The sequence below is a fragment of the Sturnira hondurensis genome, unplaced genomic scaffold (assembly GCF_014824575.4).
Source record: "Sturnira hondurensis isolate 20B ecotype Veracruz unplaced genomic scaffold, ASM1482457v3 Scaffold0006413, whole genome shotgun sequence".
NCBI lineage: Eukaryota > Metazoa > Chordata > Mammalia > Chiroptera > Phyllostomidae > Sturnira > Sturnira hondurensis.
The window spans coordinates 47,003,383-47,018,382 of NW_028079044.1; the positions used below are offsets into that span (position 1 = coordinate 47,003,383).

General features: G+C 46.7%; 1 protein-coding gene across 11 annotated transcripts in view; it reads right to left on the reverse strand.

Moving 5' to 3' along the window:
- Nucleotides 1-7,190: 7,190 nt before the first annotated feature.
- CYRIB (CYFIP related Rac1 interactor B) overlaps nucleotides 7,191-15,000 on the reverse strand; it is a 131,264-nt gene continuing 123,454 nt past the window's right edge. For all 11 annotated transcript variants that reach the window (XM_037048548.1, XM_037048554.1, XM_037048551.1 and 8 more), the window contains 2 exons: nucleotides 12,367-12,437; nucleotides 7,191-7,930 (listed from right to left, as the gene is read on the reverse strand). In XM_037048548.1, the coding sequence (XP_036904443.1) occupies nucleotides 7,867-7,930; nucleotides 12,367-12,437 (135 nt within the window). In that variant the 3' untranslated portion in view covers nucleotides 7,191-7,866. The remainder of the gene's footprint in view (nucleotides 7,931-12,366; nucleotides 12,438-15,000) is intronic.

Here is a 15,000-nt window from a genome sequence, read left to right on the forward strand (position 1 = left end):
TAGGCGTAGTTTAGAACAAAGATCACCATAAACGGCTGATAGCCTTACTTTCCCATCTCCTTGTTCTCCACCCCAAAGTACTGACAACATCCCAGACGGGGGATGTAAACGGGGAGATCTGGAAAAGCAAATGCGTAGCAGCCTATACTGAGAACAGCCTCTTGATAGGGAAGAGCAATCTTGGAAAAGCATGAGAAGAAACTCCGTATTCCTTCCTGAAATGTGTGCACAGCACCCATGTCTTCCCTCCTAGGAAACCTCAAATAGGAGTCTTCTATTTTTGCACGTCACAGGGAAGCTCTTTATCCCTTGCACTAGTGGCCACGAGTAGGTGGTGTCAATTTAAGGTTTCAAGGGAGGCTGAGGTGAGGGTGGCCATTGCCTAGCACACATTACTTTCTTGAAAATTTCCCACTAGGTATCTTTTTAGGTTAGCTTTGTTTTCACGGAGGCCTTTCTTGTGGGCCCCTCCCTGCCCCTCCTTGCCTCACTCCTGCTTCTCTGTCTCCCCTTCTTCCTGATACATACGTAGCAATGCCCTGATTCATTCTGAGAGTCAGAATGACTCTGAAGAAGTCTACTTACTCTCAATGACTTAAGAAGCCAGGACACAGCTCTCTTTCATAGCTGTTGGCTCTACCATCAGCACAGAGCGGGATCTGATCCCAGTTAATATCCTCCAGCTCCAACACCCTGCCCCATCCACCCTGCCCCATCCACCCTCAACTCCTGCTTGGGTTATTGCAGTCCCTGAACCAGTCCCTCCTCCTGTCCTTACTGCCTCACTGTGTCTATGGTACACACGACAAACACGAACATCTTTTCAAAGCATGTATCATGCTTCATGGGTGATTTCAGACTTCTCCAGTTGCTGCCAAGCCCACCTCAAGTACAAAGTCATGACGATGATTGACAATGGCCTGCGTGTTTGTACTTGCCCTTAATTTCCAATGAACTCTTTCACTTCACCTGTCTGTATGCCAGGAATTTCTGCCTCTACACTTTGAGTTCTTAGTGCTTCCTAATTCCTCTTCTTGGAATCTTTCCCCCAAAATAACTAGAGTACGCTCCCTACTTGTTTCAGTTTAATCCTTAATTCGAGTCACTTCTCAGTGAGGCCTTCATTGTCAAATTGCAACCAATCTCCAGAACTTCCTCATCTTGCAAAACTGAAACTCATTGAACAACTCCTCATTCTCCCTCTAGCTCCCCATCCCCACCCCTGGCAACCACGATTCTACTTAGTGTCTAGGAGTTTGACTCCTTGAGATGCCTCATACACGGTATTCTCTTTTTGTGACACACGTATTCCACCTAACATCATGCCCTCAAGGTTTATCCACACTGTAGCATATGTCAGAATTCCCTCTTTTTAAGGCTGAATAAAATTCCATTGTACAGATAGACCACAATTTGTGTATCTATTATTTTGCTGATGGACATTTGGGTTGCTTCCATTTTTTAAAAGATTTTATTTATGTATCTTTAGAGGGGAAGGGAAGGAGAGCGGGAAAGAAGTATCAATGTACAGTCACCTCTTGCGTGTTCCCTGCTGTGAACTAGCCTGCAACCCAAGCATGTGCCCTGATTGGGAATTGTGGTTCGCAGGCCGCTCTCTGAGCTACACCAGTCCTGAGCTACACCAGCTACACCAATCCCCTGAGCTACACCAGCCAGGGCTTTGCTTCCATCTTTTGGTTTTTGAGTGTAATGCTGCTATGAACATGGGTGTGCAGATACCTCTTCAAGACCCTGCTTTCAGTTCTTTTAGATAGACACCCAAAGGTGGAATTGCTGGATCTATGGTAATTCTGTTTGTGTTTAAGGAACTGCCCACACTGAATCCCATAGTTGCGGCATCGTTTTATGTTACCACCACCGCCCAGTGCAGAGGGTTGCAGTTTCTCCACGTCCTCACCAACACTTGTTATTTCCTGGACCTTTCTTTTGTAGGAACTATCTGAATGTATGAAATACCTTATTGTGGTTTTGGGATTTGCATTTCCCTAATGGATGTTGAATAATGAATGGATGTGGAAACACACATTTCCCTAATTTGTGTTTGCTGTCCATTTTAATATCTTTTTTGGAGAAATGTCTATTCAAGTCCTTTGCCCATTTTAAATGGATGTATTTATTTACTAGAACTTTTAGGGGTTTTTTTGTTTTGCGTATATTTAATTGATTGAAGTATTTTAAAGTATAGCTATCATGACACTTTACCCCCAAATACTCCAGTAGACATCCCTTTAAAAAACATTTCCTGCATGATCACTGTATGTATTATTCTATTTACCAAAATTAAGAATTTAATTCCCAGTTGATCATCATTTCACCCATCCATTTTCAACACATCCCAACCTTCCTTCCTGCCCTCCCATGGGGGATGGCTTTGAGGCCTTCCTGAGCCTTTCAAGTAGCCTTGGTTTGGGGCTGGGGAGACACACAGGCTTCCATTTACTCCTCAGACCAAGGTCAGGGCTCATTTGGGTCCCAAATCAAGGTGAGTATCTGCCGAGATCTGGAACTCACCTTCTGGAAAGGTTCTCTCCTCATCCTCTGCGACGTGAAGAATGCCCAGGTGGGAAGAAGCCAGGTCAGCAGAGGCGGGGTTACCCCTGCCTGAGTCTCTCACATCCCCACACCTGCAGGCCCCACCCTTCCTCCTCCAGGCCAGGTGTGGCAGCTTTTCTCAGGGTGGCCTGGGGACCCTTTGCATTGGAATCACCTGGATGTTTGTGGAACCTCAGGACCCCTGCCCTCAGTTCGTATCGTCTGAATGAGATTCTCTGAAGGGGAACCTGGAAACGGTATCTCTTTATAGAAAAAAAAAAGAGAAATATGTTCCCTATAGAGAAATATTTTATTTCAGCTTTATAGAGAAAATGACATCTAACATGTAAATTTAAGGTGTATAAAAAAAGTAAGAATCTGATACTCGCATGTTACAACATGATTACATGTTAACTAACACCCCCACCACCTCACATAATTACCATTTATTCTGTGGGGACAACATTGGAGATCTACATCCGTAACACCTCCAAGGCTACAACACAGCATGGCTGATTATTGTCACCTAGATGGCATCTGATGCCCCAGCATTTGCAACTAGAGGTCTGTACCCTTCTGGCCAGCGTCTCCCCGTTTCCCGCACTCCCGGCCCCTGGCTGACGCCATTCTACTCTGTTCCATGAGTTTGGCTCTTTATCTTCCACACGAGCGTATACGGTTGTCTTGGTTGACTTGGTTCACTCAGCATGATGCCCGTGAGTTCCATCCACGTTGCGAACAAGGTGTGGGACTGCAGACAAGAGCCTGGGGACGCCATGGCACGTCTGTGCTGTCACACCGGAGAACGGCCTTCGCCAGGGCAGGAACTCTTCCTGCTGCCCGTCGGCTTACTCTCCCAGAGAACCCCTCACGAGGCCACTCCCCCATCCTGCCCGCTGCCTGGCCGACTTCACGTGCACGTAGAGAAACGTTCCAAGTTCAGAAACATGCCTAACATTCAGATTTGAGTGTTTGACAGGGGCCCAGGGCCCAGAAGAGGAGGAGGTGTGGACACAGTCCTATAAAAGGAGACCCCGTAGGTCATGGTGCCGCGGCATGCAGGGCAAGAGGAGCCCCAAGGAGGTACTAGAAAGACCTTGGTGTTCCGTGTCAATATACTGGAGAATACACGTCAACACTCACTCTTGCTACGCGGCTGTCCTGCCCAAATGCCCACTCTGTACACCCAGAAACCATTGCTCTCCTCCACAAAGGCCCCACCTGGTGCCGTCTTCAGCCCTGGGACACAGTCTCCGTGGGTCCTGGGCAGGTACTCACTGAACATTGACGACACGGAGATGCACACACGAGCACACTCCCTGCCTCTGTGTATCACCACACTGGAGGTCAACTTTTATTAGAAGAACTGTGTGGCTAGTTTTAATTTCAAATATGCAGTGAATCGCCTGCCCAGAATTCAGAAAACTGGGACTCCCACAGAGCAAGTTACAGCAAGTTCTACTACTCAGTTGTAGGGTCTCCAGTGGGGGCGTGAAAGCTGTGCTGCTTTGTCCCACACCCTCCCAGACCAGGGACAGTAGTTAGAGCCGTCGCTGGGGACTGCACTGGGGCAAATGGGAAATGACACACGTTTACTGACGACACCTGCCATAGGCTACGTGGCTGTTTCGATAGTCAGACGTTGGGATGGACATTGGGCACTTGTGATACGCACAAGACATTAGAGCCACTACGGAGAGGTAGACAATTTATGGGGACACATGAGACTCATCCACAGTCCCACTGAGTTAACCCCAAGTTCACCAGCTCTGAAGTCTGTGTCTGAACAGCGAACACTACTGCTTCCCATTTGCTGCCAGTATACAGAGTGGGCAAACTCGGTCTGCAGTTGCGAGCAAGCAAAACACAGTTTATGCTTGTATTATTTATTATTGTATCGTTTTCCATGCGAGCAACTGTAAACCTACTTTTGCCCCACCCTGTATATAAGACGTGTATTGGGGACACGGAGTCAAAATTAGGCATCTTCTGTCTCAAGCCTCTCATTTTCCTGACGAGGAAAAATTCCAAAGAACCGACGTGGCTGGAGTGTCCGGCGCCCCCACCGCAGAGCTTTGCCCTTCCTCGATGACATCGTAAAGGCTTTGCTCAGTAAGGGGTTACTTTATAAGCATTTACGGAACGGCAGTCACTGCAATCTCAAAGGGAACCAGATGGCACTTCTACTCAAAAGACCTGGGTTCAAACACGAGTGCTCGTCATTCCTATGACGGGTCTAAATACTAGGCACTGTCTGCGAAGAGCCTGGAACGCTTTTTCATCCACATCTCCGGAGTGAGAAAACAGCGGACAGAGGCCAGCTCATCCGGGCAGAAGGGGGCAGGAGCGAGACAACCCCAGCTCCGGCTGTTGGAAGACTGGACACCGTGGACACTTGACGTTGTGAAGGGGGGCTGAGGGGTGGCTGGGTGAGCAAAGACCTGCCCGCACAGAGGGGGTCACACCACACCTCCCCCCGCCATCAGCAGGCAGACCCTGCTGGTTAATCGTGGCGCTCTGTCCCAATGAGCCAGTGGCCAGCCCCACAGTCCGCTCCTCTGTGGGACGGACAGACAGACAGACAAGAACAGGGATCAGATGTGGCAGGTGAGAAGACGCCTTTTCATTTTCTTTGGCTCTATGTGAGTGGCAAAATTAGTCCTAAAATTAAACCCACTTCCTGGCTGCAGAGAGGCCTCCTTCGGCCGCACCGAGCACCTGCTTCCACCACACAAGGTTCTCAAATCAACTGCTCTTGTCGTGAGAGGAGGGGCCAGAAGCTCCTACTGCAAAGGGCTGGGCAGTATTTTCACCTTCCAGTGCCACGTGGCCTCGGTCACCAGAACTCCATTCTGCTATCGTGGACAAAAGTAGCTTAAAACACATAAACTAGTGAGGCCGTGTTCCAATAAAATTTTATTTATGGACACTAGAACTTGGATTTCATGTACTTTACACATGCCACGAACATCTGTAGCCTTTTTCAACCTTTTACAAATGGTTTGGGCAGACTGGCCCGCAGACCAGTGAGCTAACTCCCGGTGCGGAGTTGGGGAGTCTCCTGTGCTCCCCAACATGCAGAGCACAAACTGTGTTTACGGCAAAGGCCACGGCAGACGGCTCGATTCCGGCTGCATCACTGTGACACTCAAGCACCACACTCAGCACCCACTCACACTGGTAAAATTTGGGTGCGGGGCAAGTTCCTAGGGACCCTAAAGGAAGATCAGCCAGAGCTCCCCTCCCCAGTCCTCAGAGGGTCAGAAAAGACACCCGCAAATGCAGTTCCACATTGGAGGTGTTGAGTGAGCTAGCTGCATTAGATTCTTAGGGCTGCCATAACAAATTATGAGTGGCTGAAAGCACCAGAACTGTCTTCTCTCAGCCCTGGAGGGAGAAACTAGGAATCAGGTGCCGGCCGGGATGGTTCCTTCTGCAGGCGGGGGAAGAATCGGCCCGTGACTGGTGGCTGCCAGCAACCGTTGGTTCCTTGGCTCGTGGGCACATGGCTCCACCCCTGCCTTCACCTCCAGGTCGCCTCTGCTGTTTCCTCTTGCAACGAGCTGGTGTTAGCGTAGGGCCCGCTCTCACCCCAGGTAGCCTTTGCTAGAGATCCTTAGTTTCCTCTGCAAAAACGCTTTCTCCCAATAAGGGCACATTTTCAGGTGGCAGGTGAGCATGCCTGCCTTTGGGGGCTCACAATTAACCCCTGACAGTACTCTCAGAAGGTGCCTAGAAGGACGTGGCTCATGTTGTCCTGAGGGCTTCATGAAGGAGGCGGCCAGAGCTGTTCCTCGAAAGGCGAGTTGTTCATCAGATGTAAGCAAGGGAGGAAGAGGCTGGGCTCAGGGGCCCGCAGACCCGAGTTACGGACGTGTGGCACCGCATGCCACCATCTAAACAGCAAGTGGCTGGTGCTGCCTGGAGAGCCGGTGTGAGTGGGGGCGCGGGAGCTGAAGGCAGAGAGGCCAGCAGGGCCGCCATCACAAGAGCTGTGGGCTCCCGAGCCAGCACTGTTCGGCTTGGTTTGCGTGGAAGTCTCCAGGATTTTCTTGTGAAGTTAACCCTTTTCACAGTATCAGAGCTCGGATTCTCCTCTCATTATTACATCAACTGCACACTTGGACTAGACAACATTTAGGCAGCTTCTCCCCGTCAGCACATTCAGATTTTACAATTAAGGTTTTAGGGCCTCCCAGTAACAGGCATTCTCGTTTCCTCCCACTCATGAGACCACGGCCTTCAGCTTCTCCTGGAAAGTGCTCCTTATCCTCACCCTCCTCCCAATGCAAAAGGCTCTCCTTCCTTCCACACTCTGCTTCCTGCTGCTACCTCCCCACTGCTGGGAAATGCCACACAAGCAGAGTGGAGCTTCCCTGTGTTACCATGTCCACACAAGAGTGAAGCAAGAATAAAAGTCACGTTAACAATAAGATCACTGCTCTTACTGCACTTAATGAGATATTAAAAGCAATCAAAACTGGGTACACATGGATAATAATAGAGAAAAATACTTTTAAAAAGACCCAGCTTTCTCCTAAAACAGGGAAATTAGGTAACGTGTATATGCTTTTCATAAAAATACACAGGGAAAGCTTCAGAAGCCCAAACCCAAGCCTCAGTAAGCCAAGCCACACTTAGAAAAATGAAAGCTGATTTTTATTTTGTCACCAACAGCCATTCTTTAAACATGAACATGCATACGTAATACTCTACGCACACATCACAGCTTTTAACGTTAGTTAATAAAGGTTAGACACACAACATACATCCTTACAAAAGAGTCAAAATGCAAACTTAAACTTTCAATGAGAGTCTGACTGATTTAGAAAAGGGTGCGTCGGGTACCATTTGTACAACACAGTTAACTTAGGCGTCTTCGTTTGGGTTGAACGTGAAAAAGCAGCGGTAGAAAAGAAAGTTGTCGAGGGTTTTTAAATAGCAGAAGAGGCAGTTTTGCCATGCAGGAGAAGCAATATTAAATATTAGTTTTCAAAAAAAATCCACATTTAAAAATATTTAGTTCAAGTCACAGAATTTTTCTCAGTAGAGACCCCAATGCAATGCATAATTAGCTGCCTTAGATGGCCAGTTTGAAGGAACAATGTCCCTTCAGAGTGTAACTGTACTGATTTTGGCACAGAAAAGAAGTCTTAAGAACAAGAACATGATTTAAAAAGAGGGAAGAGGAACAGAGGAAGGAAATAAAAGCGGGAGTAAATGAGGAGTAACTGCGACCACTAAAAATCTGTGCATTCCCAGACACTGCAGAACACTGCCTTCCGTCTACAGCAGGCGCCAGCTCCCGAAGTGTTATTGCAGCATGGATTTAATCTGCTTCGAGGTAGTCTCGTCGTTCAAATGTTTTGTTGTGTACCTAAAAGTGAAAAAGACTAAGAATCAAAACAAACAAACAAACATCGTCTGCATCAGGCTCTAAAACCCCGAGGAGCCAAGCACCTGGCCAGGCGAACCTCCGCCCCAGCCGCGCCACTGCTCACACGGAGCAGCCCACAGCTGCCTCGCCCCGTGAGAACTACCTTCTTGGACCGATGCGGTCAAATTCCAGAGTAAATGATTAGCTGGACCTTCTCACTCAGGGCAGACTATCGCCGCTTCATCTCAGGGGGTGGCAAATTGTGGCCTCTGAGCCAAATCCTACCTGCTACCCATTTTGGTATGGCCCGTGAGCTAAGCATATTCTTACATTTATACATGGTGGCGGGGGAATCAAAAAAGTAACACTTCATGTTAATGTGGAAATTGTACAGTTAAAATTTCAGTTTTACTCATACACAGCCATGCTGATTCATTTAGGCACGGTCTATGGTTACCTTCTCACTACCACAGCAGAGTGGAGTCGCTGTGACAGTCACCATGTGTCCCACAATGCCTAAAATAAGTGCTTCCTCTCTGGCCCTTTTCAAAAAGTTTGCCAACCAGGCAGGTGTATTTAGCTTTAAGTATGTAAATGCCAAATCAAAACTCTAAAAAAGAATCACTGAGAGCGATTCTTATGTTATGAGAAGATTCACCACAGGACCCCCTGAATGGTGAATTCAACAGGCAAGCCTACTGTGTGTCAGGCACGGTTCCTGGAGTTAAGGAGCCAGCAGGGGGAAAAGATGACACTATTTACTAGCACCGAGACGGGCACATCTGGGCGCAGAAGAGAGTGGCACTGGTCAGGGCCCAAGAGACCAGGAGTGACTAGGTCGCATGGGCACAGGGGCCACAGTGAGGAGCTTGGAGAGGATGCTGAGGGCACTAAGGGCACTAAGGGCCCGGGGAGGGAGCGTGCTAAGGGGAGGGGCAACGTGCGATCTCACTGATGTTCTGAAAGGATCGCACTGGCTGCTGGGGCAGAAGCAGCAGCCGAGGGACCGACCAGCTGCCTAGGGCACCAGAGCTTGGACGAGAGTAGGAGCAAAGGAAACAGGTGCTCAAGGCTTGAATGTGAGATACGTTCTGGAGACATTTCAGACAGAACTTACTACTAAATCATTTAATTTGCCTCACAAGAATTTCACAGAGTCAGCGGTCTTTAATGAATAATATTACCTTAAACAGACATACACGTATTGTCTGGGTTAAAGAAATTAAACTCTTACTACTTTCATTTCAAATCACTGTAAATATTGAAGAAATCTCTGAACTCAAGTAAATGCTGAGAGAGGTAAAGGAACAAACGTGCTTATCGGGCACCCGATAAACTTGCTACAATTTTACTGAGAAGTCACTTCCAAATTGTTCTCCTAGTACAGCACAGGCAGCAGAGCGCCCGGCACACAATAGGTGCTCAATTAGCATTTGTGCATTAGGAAGACAAGGGAAGCAGCCAGGCTGAAACAAAGATCTATAAAGGCTTATTTACTTTAAGTGATGGGTGAGGGAGCAAAGACTTAACCTTCCTGTTTTATTTCCCAAAGGCACACTGAATGTAGACAGCTACACATAATCCTATTGATGTCAGGAAGTTAAGAATTTTCCCTCTCTCTCACGTGCAACTGGAGAGTAGAAAGAGCAAGTAACGTGCGCGGTGAGACCTCTACCGCACAGGACCTGCCCTGTTACTGCTCAGCGATGCACCAGGACAGCCCAAGAGCTGCGAGCACTCTCCTCTCTGCCTGACACCAGCTCTCGCTCCTGCAGAGGGAGTGACATGACCGAGGGCACCCAGTGGCCTCAGAGCCGTCCCTGGACAGAGCCATGCCAGATGTGTGCTGTCATCCCCACACTCTTTCACCAAGCAAAGGCCGATGGCATCTAGTACACGTGAAAACAATGTATGAACACGGAAGGGACGACTGCGCTTTGTGCACAAACGCCTTTTCCAAGTACACATGCCTTTGCCTCCTGAAGAAAAGCAACGGTCCTTTACCTTCACCCTTGAACTGAAGACGGAGGGCAGTTACCTAGCCCTGAACCCTAACGCCCAGTTCTAGCTCTTTCTCCTGCAGGACTGGGGTCCTTTTCTCCATCTATAAAATGCAGACACGATTTGCTGCTTTCTCTTAATCACACACTGTAAGTTGGAGAATCTATATAATTACTACAGAAAGACATGCAAAATGAGCAACCTATCTTTGTGTACAATTATACTCCCTTTTTAAAATTTTTGATTATTTTCTATTGGCTCTAAGAAAAACTATCTGAGAAAAAAGGAGTGAGGACCTCTAGTAAACTGGCTATTTCCTAAAAAAGAAATGACTCAGAGAAAATGTGTTCCATTGTGTATGGGTGTGCATGGGTGTAAATGGCAATGAACCCCTGCACAGTACTTTCAGGACTACCAAGTGCTTTCTCAACCTCTCTCCTGCTTCTGGTAGAAGGCCAGGCTCATTCTGTTTAAGCAGTGTTTCTCCAGGAACCAGCATTACCTATGAAACAGGGTACCTGAGCCACACCCAGACCTAATTCAGGAACAGCCTCTCTGAAGGTGGTAACCTAGGAATCTGCATTTTCCCATCCCTCTAAGTGATTCCAAAGCACAATGAAGTTCAATCACACAGCAAACAATACAGCATCAAACGTTTCTCCAGAAAGCTGTCCCGACTTTGAAAATAGATTCTGACATTTATTAGCTACGTAATCCTCTAGTTTCTCAAGAGCTTAAGACACCTCTTTGTACAATGAAGGCACCCAGCACCCGAGACCCACCACCCGCCTCATAGAGCTGAGGTAAAGATCACATGAAGTCATATACACGAAACTGCATTGGAGGGCTGGTGACATAAAAACGTTCCCCGTTACCACCTCTACTGTAGGCCATCAGGTGTTCTGATTAACCTTACAAAGCTTGGCGCATGAAAAAATAAGAAGCAAAAATATGTTCACTACGTAAAAAGAGGTCAAGGGCTACAACTTGTTTTCAAATGTCCAACTTGGGAAGAAAGCGGACAGGCAGCCGCCTCTGTGGCGCCCTTCCCTCCCTTGCCCTCGGGCACTGACCCACGGGGCTCCCAGAGCCCGCCCTGCCCCTCGCCCCCCCGCCCTGCCCTTCTCTGCCTTGATGCCTAAGTAAAAGAGACCAAACTAGCTTCCAACTCTGACAAGAAACCTGAACTATGGGCTTTAACATGAGCATCTGAAGCACAATCCCTTCAAGGTAAAGAAACAGTACTAAAACCTCCTAGACTGCAAAGACCTCCTACTGTTTAAAAAGGAACCCTGTCTCTTGCTGGCTCTAGAGAATCTCACCCTTCAGAAAAGAAAGGGCTCAAGAGGAGAACCGGGCTGCCTGGGACACAGGGCGTCTTCAGAAAGGGGTCAGGTAGGAAAGACTCACAACACCTCAAATAGTGGTGATACCAGTGAAAAACCTCCAGAGTAGAACATCCCAAAGACTTAAGGCTTGTGGTTGAAGTGGTTTGACATTTTGAGGGTGTTTCTCCCCTTGTTTTACTCTGCTCCTTGATCATCCCGATGTCCCTTTAGGACAGACCGCCTCTGCTCAGGCAGTCGCTGAGTACGCAACGTTTTCCACGCTCTTACACCATCATCTGATTGTGGCACTCAGCCAGCGGGACACCGCCTGGCCTCTGCTTCCTGACGTCGCACCAGGAGTGACCGAGTGTTCTCTACGAAACGTGGGAGTGTGACACTGGAAATCATTCCACTCTATCAGGTAAACTGCAAAGTACAGATGGCGTACGTCCTCAAAAAGTCACTATAGAATTATTATGTTCATACAACCTCTGTGTTTGAACCCCCAAAATAACTAACGAGACAATCATCTTTAATGTTGAAGAAATTTTACTAATTAAATCTCTGTAAGATAGAGATTAGATAAAGATAAGGTTAGTAGAGTCATTATAATGTGCCAAGATTTTCACTTAAAAAATACCCCAGCGTTCTCCGGAGCTTCAGTAACTAAATCAAGTGAGTCTACGCTGAGAAAAGACACCTGTCTTACAGAGCTGTGACTGTTTACCAGAATAAAGAAAAAATATGGAAAAATGTTACAGAGTGGTTTATCATAAAATAGTGAGATTTCTATTTCTTTCTCTTTAAACTTCCGTATTTCTGGATTTTATTTATGTTAGCCTTATAAATTAGCAACCTCTGCTTTAAGAGAGGCAAAGGGTGAAAACCAAACTCTTTAGCCAAGAAATAAAGCTGCTATTCTCATTACACACACACAGACACCTCATTATAAAAAGACTGTAACCAGTATTTGAAACAAAATGACCAATAGGCAAAAACAAGGCCTTTACATCTCTAACTTAACATCCACATCCACCCCTTTGCGCTGCTCTCACTTGGAAGCACCTTCTCCCACCTCCCTTCTGCCCCACGTGTGCCCGCACCCACCTGAGAGCGTTGAGAAGGCCTTCTACACTGTTCGGAGGCTGGTCCTTCAGGACTTTGATACAACCTTTCATCTAGGAGAAAAGCAAGCAGAAAAGGTGAAACATCTGTTTTTGTCTAACATTCAAGTTCAAAGTAGTCATACTTTTACGCTACAACTGAGGAACTCATGAGGAAGCACACACTAGAATTGCGATTATTCTTTTTTTCTTTTTATTTTTTTAAAGATTTTATTTACTTATCTTTAGAGGGGAAGAGAAGGAGAGAGGGAGAGAAACATCAATGTATGGTTGCCTCTTGTGCGTCCCCTGCCAGGAACCGAGAACTGGCCTGCAACCCAGGCATGTGCCCTGACTAGGAATTGAACCGCGATTGTGTGGTTTGCAGGCTCGCACTCAATCCACTGAGCTATACCAGCCAGGGCCTTTTCTTCTTTTTTTAAAGGTTTTATTTTCTTTTTCAAGAGAGGGGGAGGGAGGGAGAAAGAGAGGGAGAGGGAGAGAAAACATCAACGTGTGGTTGCCTATCGCGCATCCCCTACTGGGGACCTGGCGCACAACCCAAGCATGTGCCCTGACTGGGAATCAAACTGGTGACCATTTGGTTCGCAGACCAGCACTCAATCCACTGAGCTACACCAGCCAGGGTGAAATGTATTTATTAAAACAGGAAAAGAAAAATCTACCTCAATCTTATTATTTCCAGTGTGTCAAAGAAAACTTTTGAAGAACCAAGTCAGACTGAACCACGCCCATCCCCACGAGAAAACTCAGGGTCAGCTAAGGGAAAACTTCCTGAAAGGGTGCTGAGTAGCCTTTTCGCGGATGAAATAGATACACTGGCAAGGAAAAGAGGAGCTCTCTAGAAAGACGAGCCATGACAAAGGCGATAAAAGATACTGCACACAGGGGACAGATTTTGAGGAACCGACACGACTCCCATAGCGGAGTTTAAAGAAAGCCTTGAAAGCCAGGAGGACCCCTTTGGAAGTGAAGGGGGTGGCAGTGGGGACTTGTTACAGGCTGTGAAAACAGGAAGCCAGTCACTGAAGATGACGTGTAAGGAAGATGAGCCTGCTTATTGTAAAAAGGCACAGCAAAGCAGAAACCCACCAGCTCTGGAAGCCATGGAGATGTGGGTTTAAAATCCCGCTCCACCATTCACTAGCAGTTGTAGTACTTAATTTCCTAAACTTTAGTTTCTCTATTAGTGTAGGGGAGATAACGGCTACATCTTAGGGGCATTTTCAGAGTTAATGGGAGAACAAATGTAAAATTCCTGGAACACAGGAATCACTCGGTAAACAAACTCATTTTCTCGCCCCGTGACGGACACACGTGAAGGCAATCAGTACTCCAGACAGGAAATGCCAAGGGCCCGAGCCAGCTGTGAAAGGGCTGCCGGAAGAGCATTATCACCCAACACTGGTTACGGTGGGTTTGGCCAAAAACGGCATGTTTTTTCAGTAAAATAAAACAAATTTTTCTTTTTCACCAATAACTTCACGGATTGGGTATTTTTGAGTATGTCAGCTCTCTCCTCCACGGTACAACACTGACTATTCTCAATTAATGTCTCCATTTAACTGATCGCTGTCACCCTCAGCTGCTCTCCCCAAGTATCACGAGCATCACCCAGCCAGAAACCTGCAGCAGGAAACTTCGCAAACCACGTTTGACACGTTCGATCAGTCACAGTCCCTTCTCCATATGCTAAACAAATCTTTTGGTTTTTTATGTGTGTTTCAGTTGACTTTTTACCTTTCTTGAAATAATAAGGCATAATATGCCAAAAATGTGGTGTATTTTCTTCCATCTTCAATATTAAAATGGCTACACAAAAATTCATCAATTTTGATGGATTTATTTTATTTATTTATCTTTACAGGGGAAGGGAAGGAGAGAAGGAGAGAATTAACAATGTATGGTTGCCACTCGTGTGTCCCCTGCTGGGAACTGGCCTGCAACCCAGGCATGTGATTTGACTGGGAATCGAACTGCGATCGTGTGGTTCGCAGGCCTGTGCTCAATCCACTGAGCTACACCAGCCAGGGCTGATGGTTTTCCTAAACGCATGCTGACATGATGGACAGCTGTCACAACGCAATCTAAAAAATTGTTTCAAATGAAGTTAAAAATACCTAAGCACTACTGGATCCATCTTATGGGAAAAAACAAAACAAACTTTTTTTTGCCAAGCCAGTAATTCTGATGACCCAGGTACAAAAAGGTGAGAAGAGAAATCACAAAAAAGAAAAACTGAGGCTACAGTCACAAATCACTGTGAGTGGGAGGAGAAAGGAAAATGTGTCATCTTCGACTTTTTTCACTGGAGCACCTCCACTGATGTGCAGTAGACAGCGTGGGACAACGGTATTCACAGCTCTTTGTACGGAAAAATAATATAGTAATTAATAAATAGTAAGAATAAACTCTGTGTTTTGTGTACTCCCAACTGTAAGCCTACTTTTGCCCTTTCCTGTATATTTGGAAATCAATCTGTTGTTTGAAATGGCCTTTGGTCAAAGGAATGAAAGGATACAATAAAATTTCTTCTTACATCAGATTATTTACTTATATTGCCCAATACGCTCAAGGACCACTTATGAGTATAAGGTTGCCCTACCCCACAAGGACA